This window comes from Lottia gigantea (genome assembly GCF_000327385.1).
Source record: "Lottia gigantea unplaced genomic scaffold LOTGIsca_111, whole genome shotgun sequence".
Classification (NCBI taxonomy): Eukaryota; Metazoa; Mollusca; class Gastropoda; family Lottiidae; genus Lottia; species Lottia gigantea.
This window is the reverse complement of record NW_008707025.1, coordinates 596239-610147: the sequence shown is the minus strand read 5'-3', so window position 1 is coordinate 610147 and position 13909 is coordinate 596239. Positions and strand designations below refer to the sequence as shown.

Genomic DNA, 13909 nt, shown 5'->3' with positions numbered 1-13909 from the left:
TCCGTTTTTTGCCGAATAACTTAGATTCTTTTACCTTTTTCTGATTACACTTTCACATGTACAGTGGAAAAGTTGATGAAGGTTGAATACTTCAATCGTCCTCATTAAACGACATAAACAACACACGGGATCTGAACACTTAAAAGTGTGCTTGATTTCAAATTGGCTGCATGTTTTATACATGTGTTTCCGGTTTATGTCGTTGTTTTTCTCTATATAGATCGATAATGACGCATAGTATGTTATGCAATACAATAAAAAAAATAGAAAAATGTCTATTTTGGGATACAATATTAGGCCCACTCAAAGTGTATTGTTTGTATGCAATGTTACTTAGGATATAATTAGCCATGTAAAGAACAAATAGAATAATTAACCCTATTGACGATTGATGTTTAATTAGTTTGTATTGTTTGTAGCTGTAATTAACAAAATATTAATTAACATGTTCTTGTTAGCCTTAATATTGTTGTCAAGTTACTACTCGTATTAACTGTCACATGGTATGATCAGACACATTATAATAGGCTTAAAAGATTATTCAATTTTTTATTATTTGTCCCTACTCTATGATCGTGATCCGTCAGAAGTTTTAATTACAAAAGGAAAGAACACCGAGTGCGTAAACGTAGTGTCAATCTAGTGTGTAGAAGACAGTGTTCGATTAAGGGGTCCGTTGCCAAATGACTTTTTGTGACTAATATTTGGATAGCGTACAAGATGCTCACAGCTGAACTGGTTTATGTGATCTAAGACAAAATCGTCGAATATAGTTGCTTATACATAATCATATTTATACCACTGAAGAATCATATGACCTACGAACAAAGGTAAGGAATTTTAGGTTGTAACATTGCGGTTAAGCAATAAGGTTATTTTAACATAGCTGTTGCTGTCTTAAGTATGATCTTCATTGAGAAAGGTTGCCTGCTAGCAGAGATATACGTCTCTTCAAACAAAAGGATACTTGAATAGTTTCTACGGTACAAAGTATTCGTTTTGGTTTGATTTTAGACAGGGAGAAGGTCAATGCATTTTTATGAAATTTGGGGAGTATATAAGGTATATCATGTCATTTGTTGCAAGTGTTTGATGATGTCACAAATCGCAAAATATCTTTGTATCACATAAGTTTCTTCGCGATTAAAAATGACGTCGTCAAACAATTAGTTTTAGTGGAATTACAGGAACCACAGACGTCTGATTGAAAATAGGAATGGTGCCAATTGGTGCTATCAGTGTCCACGATACACATACATACTTAGAAAACCTCTTTACAATCCTTTAAAAGTGGTTCTCTGTGACCTAACACTGAGAGGACATTAGTTTGAAAAACTAGTGGCATTTACTTTTTGGAACACATTTACTGCGATGGCATTCAAGAATGGGGATGCATCATCCACCAATTAATTTCTTATGTTTGCAAACTATTTCCTCAAACGATCAAGTTTAGACTGCCCAGAATCTATGAATAACTTCTCAGCATACAGATTTATGTGTCTGGAACGTCCTATTATTAATTCCTTTCTCTTCCACCGACCGGATATTATTGTATGATAAGATGTTGTTAATATACACACTTGATTTATTGTCTGTATTCTAATTTTTATGGGTTAGAGGTTTGTCGATAATATCAGTCACTAGGATTTGGTACAATCATCAATTTAGTCATGTCACATCGACCTGGTTTTAGCATCAGATATCTCAAAATTGTGGATAATTGTTATTAATTATTAACGTCATCCCAATAATGATCGTGATGAAAATCCATTAGTTACATCTGAATCACCTCGTAAAAACATCAGTTATTAAATCTAAATGATTAGTAATAGGAAATTCAGTTGTCATCATCAGACACGGTTAAATCAATTCAAATTCTTCATCAGTTTTGGATATTACTTTCAGATTGAGATTCAATTTTGTATTCCTGATTTATCACCAGATTCAGATTCTGAATTGAGATCCAATATCATTATCGCCCTCAGAATGATCTTCTTTTTCATCGTCATTCATTTTCAGATTCAAATTCATAAACAGATTCAGAATTTATATTGAGATTCAGATTCATTATTAGATCCTGATTCTTCACCAGATTCCGGTTCAGATTCAAATATCATTATCGCTTTCAGAATTATCTTCATCTCCAGATTTAGCACCATATTCGTTGTCGGATTCGTCATCAGATTCACGACCCGGTTCAGATTCGTCATCAGATTAATCACCAGCTCCATCATCAGATTAATCACCAGCTCCATCATCAGATTCATGACCAGCTTCAGTTTCGTCGTCATATTCGTCATCGGATTCATGACCAGCTTCAGATTATCATCGGAATCAGGATCAGTTTCAGATTCATCATTGGATTCATGAACAGCTTCGGATTCATAATCAGATTCATAACCAGCTTCAGATTCATCATCAGATTAATCATCAGATTAATGACCAGATTCACATTCATCATCAGATTCGTGACCAGATTCAGATTCATCATCGGATTCATGACCAGCTTCAGACTCATCATCAGATTAATGACCAGATTCACATTCATCATCAGATTCATGACCAGCTTCAGACTCATCATCTGATCTTTAATGACTAGCTTCAGATTTGTCATCAGATTAATGACCAGCTTCTGATTCATCGTCTGTTTAATGACTTGCTTCAGATTCATCATCAGATTAATGACCAGCTTCAGATTCATCATCAGATTTTACCTAAAGATTCATTGAAAGATTCGTCATTAGATACCATCACAATCATTAATAGATTCATTATCATTATCATAATTAGATTCATTATTAGATATATTCGACCAGTAATCAGTCAGTAATCTCATCGTCATTGTAGATTAGAGATAGTGGTTTGATAATTGCGAAGTGAAAGATAGGCAAGAAAAGTTTTTATATTCAGGCCACAAAAAACTCTTATCGTTCCACCAAACTTCCCTTTTTCGCTGGCAAAGTATACATTGACATTTAAAACGTAGATATATATTATACATTATCTAATTGGTAATTGTTATCGTACATGAATAATTCATAGCATAAAATAAGCAATTATTATATATTGCAGTAGAATAGAAATGAAACACTCTTGGTATTTTTGTAATTTATGTAATTCACATTAATATTCCTACGGTATTTCATCTTAATTTGTGAAATTGACGTGGCTCATTTACTATTCTTAGGCAGTTCTTCTTGATGTAATATACGGCGTTTGGATGTAGTGTGGTTGTAGCATTCGGCAATCCTCGGCAGTTTCCGAAAAGCTAGCTGAACTTTCACAGTAGACCGTTTTGGAATAAGGTGGTTCGTTTTTAAAAAATAGTCGAAAAGGGAAAAAAAATGTTACATGTCAGCATCACAGCCTAATTGCAGAATCCCATGGTCAGCACATTTTATGAAATCAATAGAACGTTTAATAAAACAGAGTTTGGAACGCCCTCCACGGGTGCCGAAAAATAGTAGGTGCAAACAGAATTCGAAATGGCGGTGAAGGAAATAGATAGGACAATTTTGAATGAGACATATCCGTTTTCATGCAAATTTATTGAGGGCAGAATTAGAACAGACAGAACTCCCCAATCGAGCGTCATATAAGAGTTCGTATAAACCGTTAGAAATGGTATTATATATTGATGTAGCTGTTGACATAAAAACCATATGACTAATACATGCCATCTGTTACCAGTATAATATTATATATTGACAATGATATACATATAGATCTATAAAGTTTTAATGTGGCTATTCAGCTAATTGGTCGATTTCATGGATCACAATCAATTTGGTTTAGGTTTTCTCCACTTATTAAAGGATTTATTTACAATTAGTACGAACCAAAAAGCCATGTTCTAAATCGCGATGTCGTTTAAGATTTACCAGCCGATGGAGCTCAATAGATGTCTATAAAACTTTTCAGAAGGAACATCCAACGACCGTTTCTAATCATGTTTCAAAGATATATTTGGTTAAACATTTTCTGATATCCATATCACTTTTTAAAATTAAATCCGGCACCTGGCTCCCTTCCTATCGATACTTCCATGACAATACAGTAATGACATATACATGTACTTTTTTTTCATATACTGATAGTCTAAACCCCTTGCCATGCAACAAATTTTTCGTGTATTGCAGGCAAATCGAACTGTGGGTTTTCATCCTGAAACAGTGTTACGCACAGAGGAAATTGAACTCTATCACGAGAACCAATTCAAGGTTGCATACATATTGCATGAATGGGGTAAAACCTTCCATCTAAACAATGAATGATACTTTTTTTCCAAATGATAGTAATGTTGTATTCTTTATTGCATTATAGGTACACATTAATTAACATATTTATACCACTAGAGGCAAACTTTTATGACTCGTGCATCTCAATATTATTGTTATAAATAGAAAATAAATAGTTTATTTTTATTCGCCCAGTTGTTGAGTGAAACCGTACCAAAAGTTGTTGTTTTGTATCGTTACTGACCATACTGAGGCAAGTCTTCAGCTTGAATTATTCCAGTGAATGGTGTCAATAGCAGCACTGTCCATCCTATCTATGGAGTCCACATTGATTCTTTATGAAGCTTGATCCAGCGACGGACGAACTTAAGCTCCAATCTACTTTATTTTATTTAGTGATTGGCTAAGACATGTTTGTAAATGTTTTCAAATTTCTTCTTTCAGATTCACCATTGCTCCATTAAAGAAACCACCGGAAGTGACACTAGTGCGGGATCGTATTTGGTTGTCGTATATCAGGAATGCTTTAGGATACATCATGCCGTCTTGTAATCCACACACGTGTAAAGATGAAAAGGGGGTTTTTAAACTTCTGGGAATAACCCTTATTACATACTTCCTGATTATGGACATTATCATGTTTGTATCGCTACAGAAAACACCAGCACTACCTGACACTAAACCAGCAGTTCCTGGTCACTACTCCGTCTTCAGTCCCTTAACTACCAAACATCTTATGACAGACCATGTTACCTTATATATTATCAACCCAAGTGTAGAGTATTTTGAATCAATCACCAATTTCAGTTCCGTCTTCTCCTTCATAACGCCTAATATTATTAGTTTTTTTCATCTTTTAGTTGTTGCTCCCATAAGCATGAAACTAGTGTCTTCTCTAAACCTTACTGTCAGACGTATCGGAGCTTGCTTCTTTATGTTCCGGTCGTGGTTGGACACGCTGGACGGTGTAGTGTACCGTAGTCGGAAAGGAATGGGCCGTATGTATCATTCTGAAAGAAGTAGCAGTGGATATCTTGTCGACGCAGTGTGTGATGGACTTGGTGGTGTTTTGTTCTCTTTTGGAATTTTGTTTTATTTTTTTAAAATTGTGGACAGTAAGGCAAGTGAACTGCCTTACACGAAACTAGCTACAAGTGAAAATGGAACGAACCACAATAATAACAACAATTCAACGAACCCCGTTACGAGTTATAGTAAATGTAGGCTCTTTTGGAAAATGTGGTGTGCTGGTTTTTTAGTGGGAGTGGCAGCGTCAGCGTGGGATTTTTCAGTCGAAAATATGAAAATAGTTTTTAGTACAAAATTAACAGACCCTAAATTAACTGTAAGTTAACACATTCAAATTTTTGCCATTTTAACGCAAACTAATATATTGCGATCCGCTCCACCGGGATAATGTTGTCTTTATTACAGAAAATAAAGGAGACTGTGAATTGGTATATAAAATGTTTTTGTCACACTTGTCTACCCCGATTGGAAGTATTAAATTCAGACGGTTCATTGTCCACAACATTCATGCTTTACAATTTCAATCTTAACATTATCCTATAAGATATAAGTATGAATTATTATATACATTATACATTACAAGGCAAATATTTACATCCAATTTCAATGCATAACAATCTAAATATTTACCTTGCCGGTAACTGAATACATGTATTTACATTTTATACTTTCTAACTGAATATTTACTTGTAGTCAAATAGTAACGTGTTATATATCGCTAACTTAATATTTACATTCGATACATTTCTTAACAAACTGAATAGTTACAGTCTTGGCTTAACTAATTATCAAATTCTAGACATCACAGACTGATTATTTACATTCTTGTTATTACAAACGGTGTGTTACATTCTTGGTATTACAAACTGAATATTTACATTACAGGCATTACAAACTAAATATATACATTACAGGCATTACAAACTGAATATTTACATTACAGGCATTACAAACCGAATATTTACATTACATGCATTAGAAACTAAATATATACATTACAGGCATTACAAACTGAATATTTACATTACAGGCATTACAAACTAAATATATACATTACAGGCATTACAAACTGAATATTTACATTACAGGCATTACAAACCGAATATTTACATTACATGCATTAGAAACTAAATATATACATTACAGGCATTACAAACTGAATATTTACATTACAGGCATTACAAACTAAATATATACATTACAGGCATTATAAACTGAATATTTACATTACAGGCATTACAAACTAAATATATACATTTTAGGCATTACAAACTGAATATTTACATTCTAGGCATGGAAGAACTGAATATTTAAGCTTAACTTGTAGACTATTATAAACTGAATATTTTTATTACAGGCATTATAAACTGAATTATAAACTGAATATCTTCATTACAGGCATTATAAACTGAATATTTACATTTTAGGCATTAGAAACTGAATATTAAAGCTTACATTGCAGGCTATTGTGAACTGAACATTTTCATTACAGGCATTATAAACTTAATATCTACATTCTAGGCAATCAAACTGAATATTTACATTCTAGGCATTTCAAGCTGAATATTTACATTCCAGGCATTACTTTACATTTAGCCATTATAAACTGAATACTTACATTCTATGCATTACAAGCTGAATATTTACATCACAGGCATTACAATCTGAATATTTACATCACAGGCATTACGATCTGAATATTTACATCACAGGCATTACAATCTGAATATTTACATTCTAGGCCTTACAAACTAATAAGAAATATTTTAAGTACTTATTACCCGAACAGGACAACGAAACCCGAAATCCAACAACGTACTGGATTTAAGTATTATTAACTGAATATTTACTTTCTGGGCATTACAAACTAAATATATACATTCCAGGCATTGCAAACCGAATATTTTCATTATTGGAATAATTGCAAACTGAGTGTGTATATTCTTTGCATTACAAACTGAATATTTAATTCTAGGCATTACAAAATGAATATTTACATTCCAGGCATTACAAACTGAATATTTACATTCAATAACAACATGGTGTGTTATGTGGTTATGGAGGCTGTGTGAAGGACAGATATTTTTTGTTTATATGTGCTGGTCCATATTTGTAGATAAAGTTTGGGTATGTATAACATTTTAGGGTTGTCGTGATCCCCGGTTCCAAAATAGTTACTAGTTGGCAAGCGACCCTAATTTTCGTTGGCTCGATTGGAGCTTTTTATAGATAAAACTTATTGTAATACAATAATCTGGTCGCTTTCTGATAAAGCCTATGCATATTAAAGATGCCTCTATACCTGGTTATCAAATTCACTTTATATGTTCCTCATTGCACACTGTCAGGCATATTTATTGGCACAAACGTGAGAAAGAAGCATTGTTTTTTTAGAGACGAAATCTTAGTTCAGGCATCATCAGATTTGGGTTACTTCTAAGAAATTGTTATCTGATTTTACTCAAAGGATTAAGGAGGAATAGACCTTCTGCAAATCATTATCTGTAAGAGTATATATGACTAAGCTCTGATATTGGTCCTAAAGATGCTGTACAGAACTCTGTCTACTAGTATTCTGTATAATTTTCCTTTATTTTCAGGAATATGTGAATTTTGTACAATATATAGGTTATCTAGTAGTTTTTACTGTATTTATGATAAATTTCTTTTATATTAGACATGTAAGTATACTTTTGTTCAAATAAACAAAAGGGAGGGGGCTTTCAGTGGATGGAATTTTAAAAAAACAATCTGCTTTCACTATTGTTTTTTTTTTTCAATTCTCAATTAAAGTTATTGTAAAGATGTTCTCTAAACTCTAACACCATTCCATTTTTCAATCAGACGTTCGTGGTTCCTGCAATGAACCTCACTAAAATATGCTTATATTACATAAGGACTTTGCGATAGTGTCGACATGAAACGTGTGAGTGGAATTGCAGGAACCACAAATGTCTGATTTAATAATGAAATGGTGCAAATCAATATTAGTAGGTTTCTCCAAATCTTTGGTTTTAATCTCTTTTTTTTCAAGTTTTCATTCATTTTTGGCTGTTTTCTATTCTAAAAAATTCTTATTTTTCTTTTCAGATGAAAGCAGCTTTACATATATTATGAAAATAACACGATATCACCGTCCATGATTTATTTTCTATATCATTCTTGTTGTGCTCGATTTTGGTTGTTGTTGAGGTTGACTGGCTTTCAACTAGATAGTTTTTTTTAGTGATTAACAAATGGATTTAGGGATGATTATATTCATAAATTATTAATTGTTGAATTTGCACAACTGGATGTCGAATTCAATTTTTCATATGGGTCATTACACTAGCCATCCATGATCATACAAAATGTTTCTATAAATCATGTTCAAGAACAATGAAGAGTCAAAAATGTCCAATCAAAGACGATGTAAAAAGTGGGTTATCATTTAAGCCAAAGTTTATAAATGAATACACTAGAATTCTTCACAATGGCTTTGAACATGTGCCGTATTGCAACACCGTCAGATCATGGATTGCTAGAAAACATTGGACAAAACATCTGTATTTAAATCAGATGATGATCAGGATGAGAAGGTGCAATCCATGAGCATTATTTTTCTTTTAATATTTTTGACTAACAGTTGATAGCAAATTCTTCATCTGCTTTTGGAAAAAGTCAACGTTTATTATAGGGCGCTATGTATGCTAGTTGTGCATTTCGTTGAAAAAGAAATAAATGCGTATGAAGAAGGTCTTGATAATGTAATTTCTTTTCTCGCCTAGACCGTATATTTTCTAAATAGGCTATAGGTTAGCATTTACTGCAGTGAATGTTGCTATAAAAGGTGCCATTTTGCATTCTGACCATTCGCTGGAAGCGAACGTTAACTTGTCATCTACCATTCTGACCATAACTGCCACTGCTAGCTTAACATGACATTACTTTCAGCATTTACAGCCCGTATATGAAATAAACCGCTACTTGTTTAAAGTTTTTTTAACGATGGAAAAGTGTAATACAGTATTTATTTATCCGTTTCTTGCCGACTATTAACCAACCTGGTTAAGATTGACACTAATCTATACTATATATATTTTAGGTTGTCGGCTAGAGGGTAAAGGTGATTTGATTTTTAGATCTTTTCCGTTGGAATATTGTTTGTTTTTATTTAATGTTTCCAGACATCTTTAATTTTAAATGGAAAACACACGTCTAATTTATGTTACCACTCTAATCGCTAATAAAAGTCAAAGGCTAGATTTGGAAGTCACTTCATCTCTGAGCTGACCTGGCTATACCTTGAATTACTAAGAAATGCTTCGAATTCCATCAACTAGCTGACCAAGAAATGCTTAGTATTTTATCTTCTAGCTGACTTGCTATACTTAGAATTACATCTCCTAGCTGACCAAGAAATGCTTAGAATTGTATCTCCTAGCTGACCAAGAAATGCTTAGAATTTTATCTTCTAGCTGACTTGTTTTACATCTCCTAGCTGACCTAGAAATGTTCAAAATTACATCTCCTAGCTGACCTAGGCATGCCAAGATACATCTCCTAGCTGATTTGTTGTGCTTTAATGTGCATCTCTTTGCTAACCAAACTATGCTTAAAATTACATCTCCTAGCTGACTCCTTCGTCATTTTTAAACCTCCCCAAGTTAACCTAACTAGTCTTTAAATTGCATCTCAAACTTGCCAAAACTAGGCTTAAAGTTTCGTCTACCAGCAAATCCAAGAAAGTAAACCCTTGTACAAATTTCCAAAGAAATAATGATTATGTACTAAGTTATCACCAAGCACTTGCACCATGAGACCGGGGTCTACCTCTTCATTATTAACATTAAGTTGTACATTTATATTGACTTCCAATGCTTGGGTAGATGAGCAAATTTATTGAAACTAGCATGTCCTTCAAAAGTTCTCAAATTCGTTCGTCAAATTAACCTTTTGATCTAACCTGATAAAAAAAATGCCAGCTCTGGAGAGGGTAGAAATTTGATTTGTTACACTTACAGCAGACGTCACCGAGTTAGGTCAATAGGTTAATTTGACGAACGTCCAAGTGGGTTGTCGTTAGACCCTAACTGATGTGGCTACTTTATTCTCAAAGAAGTAAACCACATTATAAATATTAATGCAGCGTCACTTTATAGTCAACTGTATATTTTTGTTAACGGCTTCCCAGAGATCTAGGTCATGTACATGCCTCGAGCTTTTGATCCCATTGTTGATAATTCATAATATTAGTATATATTTTATTATATCGGGGTGTCAAGTTGTTACATATTATTGTTTTGTGATTTTTAAACATTGGAGTACCATTCACTACATGATATTAAAATAAGTGAAACGACAAAATCTTTTGTTTTATTTTTAAATATTTCATTTGCTTGTTGATATTAATCAATTTGTTCCCCCAAAATAAGCAGATATTCAGCTGTTGTCAGTGGCTTAATTAGATGAGTGAGGGCCTATGGACATTAAGGGATAGAAGCTCCAATTTCTTGACTTATCTTTACCATTAAAAGCTGAGCTAAAATCAGTTATAGTATTCACCGCTCACCGTCGAAATTTGAGCCTTCAAATCCGTGTTGTAGAGAATTATCCGCGTTTGAAACTTAAAAAGACGAGAAATACGAAAAGAAATTCATTGTTCGACATTTTTTGCTGAAAGCAAAGTCCCAGTTTGTTATCAAAATGTCAATTCTTTTTTTTTTTTTTTTTTTTTTTTCGTTTCGTCCACACCTTTCTGTGCTTAGACTACAGTAGTTACAGCTACGTTTCAAATTTCATAGACCTTCTATATAGGCGACGATGTGCATAAATATAAATTGGAACATTTTTGCAAAACCGGAAGTGCCACAGTTCAACATGTGTAAAAAGTCGAAAATCGGCTCTAGAAGGCGTATTTTTGCATCGATTTTCTTCGGGTTTTCATTTTTACAGAAAGAGATACAGAAAGCTGAAATTTAGCTCCGCTAGTTGGTCAACTGTACAGACGATTGTACCTTTTCAATAATAGTTATTTCGTCACCTGAAATTGTCTTGTGACAACAATGTTAAAGTTATTGTGGGACTTTGCTTTCAGTCCCAGTTTGTTATCGAAATGTCAATTCTTTTTTTTTTTTTTTTTTTTTTTTCGTTTCGTCCACACCTTCCTGTGCTTAGACTGCAGTAGTTGCAGCTACGTTTCAAATTTCATAGACCTTCTATATAGGCGACGATGTGCATAAATATAAATTGGAACATTTTTGCAAAACCGGAAGTGCCACGGTTCAACATGTGTAAAAAGTCGAAAATCGGCTCTAGAAGGCGTATTTTTGCATCGATTTTCTTCGGGTTTTCATTTCTACAATCTACCTGTAATTTCTGACCTGATAACACTTGAAAAATTAAAAGCTGAGCTAAAATCAGTTATAGTATTCACCGCTCACCGTCGAAATTTGAGCCTTCAAATCCGTGTTGTAGAGAATTATCCGCGTTTGAAACTTAAAAAGACGAGAAATACGAAAAGAAAGTCATTGTTCGAGATATTTTTGAGGGAATTATGCAATTTTTGTACATTTCTAGTACTTCTGAAGGCTATTTACATATGTACATATATGAAGACTCATATCAACACCCCTTTACATGTATTATTTAGCTCTTCTGACCCCAAACTTTTCAGTTTTCATAAAAAGTGGACTCAAAAATGCATCAAAAAACTGATGAAAGTGGCTACTTATAATTACGAGTGGAAGGGAAAATATGTGCTTTAGAACAGAAATGTTCTCTGAACAAACTTTTGTCGATGAACAAATGTTTAAAGATGAGGTTTACCTACTTAATAGATCCAGAAATATTATATTATTATAAATAGGATATACTTTGAATATTCAAGTATTTCCTTTTCCTTATTATAAGTACACTGTACCGAGTGATTAATAAACCCGATCTAGACATTTAAATGGATACATTCATCTAAATATTTGAATGGTCAGAGAGAGGTTTCAAATTCAGTCATTTAAAGAACTCTTCAGAATAAATATCCGACTCTGTTAAAAAAATTGACGGCTGGATTTCTTTAGTTAAAACTTTAAGATATGTTAAGGGACACATTTCTCTAGATTTTGGTGTAGTTTTCATAAATTTGAGCCCAAAAAATTTTCGACCTGAAAAATACAACATTCGTAAACCATTGTTCACAGTGACAACATTTTCGAGCAATATACCGGCAACACACTGGGGCAATTAAAGTATATAGCAACAGTTCGATAACAAGGTTGGTAATTGTTACCATTCCTTGCTGGTGGCTGCCATTTTGTTTAAATAAAATCAGATCAGAACTTTTCCATTTACAGTCCATTTCTGATCGTATAAAACTGGGCTTATTTTTTCACCAACATGATAGGAAAAATGCTGTCAATATGTACAGTACTTTAGGGTTGTTGTCACTTTCAAAAACACTACAGTGGGAGAACAGGTTGCCGAATAAAGGTTCTGGAAAGAGATACAGAAAGCTGAAATTTAGCTCTGTTAGTTGGTCAACTGTTCAGACGATTGTACCTTTTCAATAATAGTTATTTCGTCATCTGAAATTGTCTTGTGACAACAATGTTAAAGTTAAAGTTTGTTATCGAAATGTCAATTCTTTTTTTTTTTTTTTTTTGTGGGACTTTGCTTTCCGCAAAGTCCCAGTTTGTTATCGAAATGTCAATTCTTTTTTTTTTTTTTTTTTGTGGGACTTTGCTTTCCGCAAAGTCCCAGTTTGTTATCGAAATGTCAATTCTTTTTTTCGAATTTTACCTTCGCTTGTTTTCTAAGAAGGGAACATGCCACAGACTGTCTGTTGCTGTTTTGTAGTCAAAATATTTGACAGTTATTTGTTAAATGTAAATTGGCACCATTTTGACCAACCGGAAATGAGCAGTGGCCAATGGCTCTTTTTCGATTTTTTCCATTTATCAGCTTTAATACTGATCTGATATTGCTCAAACTTTACTGTTTATTACTTCGCGCTAATGACTACAAGATAGCAATTGAAAAAATCGACAATTTTGACTTTTGTCGCTGACTTTTTTAGCTCCAATTTTAGAGTTTTTTAACCTTTTTACTAACTTCTACAATTCTATTTTGATCAATCTTAAAACTTACATAGAGATAGAGATTTATATTGCGAACAAAAACTATTTTTCGAAATTTCGATATCACTTCCGGTTTTGGAGATATTTGCTTGTAAAATATAAAATTCAACTTCCGGAATTTTGAAGATATTTCAAATATTCTTTTTGCAATATGTTACAAATGGTCATACAAAAAACTTCAAATTATAAAATCCGACCCGGATGTAACAGTGTAGCCACCATATTGATATGTCAAACTTTTGTAAAATTCAAAATGGGGCCTCAGGGTATAAAGCGCTTTTCATAATTTTGATTTTTCTGGATATTGCAATCGATTGCGAAAAGAAATTTGGAAGCTGATTTTTGAATTTCGATTTTGCTTTTCTTTTATTTCCGGTTAAAATTTTTCGGTAATGTCCAAAATTTCAAAGGCTCCTATTTCGTGACCATGACCTTTGGTGACCTTGTGGCCTGAACAAAATTTGTTGCCCTTGATGATATCTATCCAGTGATATACTCATTTGTGCTGTGCAATGTTACTTCCGGTTTATA

General features: G+C 33.2%; 1 protein-coding gene across 1 annotated transcript; it reads left to right on the top strand.

Annotated features, from left to right (window-relative positions):
- Positions 1 to 813: 813 nt before the first annotated feature.
- On the top strand, positions 814 to 9544 carry LOTGIDRAFT_237577 (hypothetical protein; the record flags this gene model as incomplete). The annotated part of the gene is made up of 5 exons (XM_009047400.1): positions 814 to 830; positions 4683 to 5583; positions 7272 to 7394; positions 7868 to 7948; positions 8358 to 9544. 5 exons carry the CDS (start codon positions 814 to 816, stop codon positions 8382 to 8384), a joined length of 1149 nt encoding a protein of 382 aa, XP_009045648.1. The 3' UTR covers positions 8385 to 9544.
- Between the last annotated feature and the right edge of the window lie 4365 nt (positions 9545 to 13909).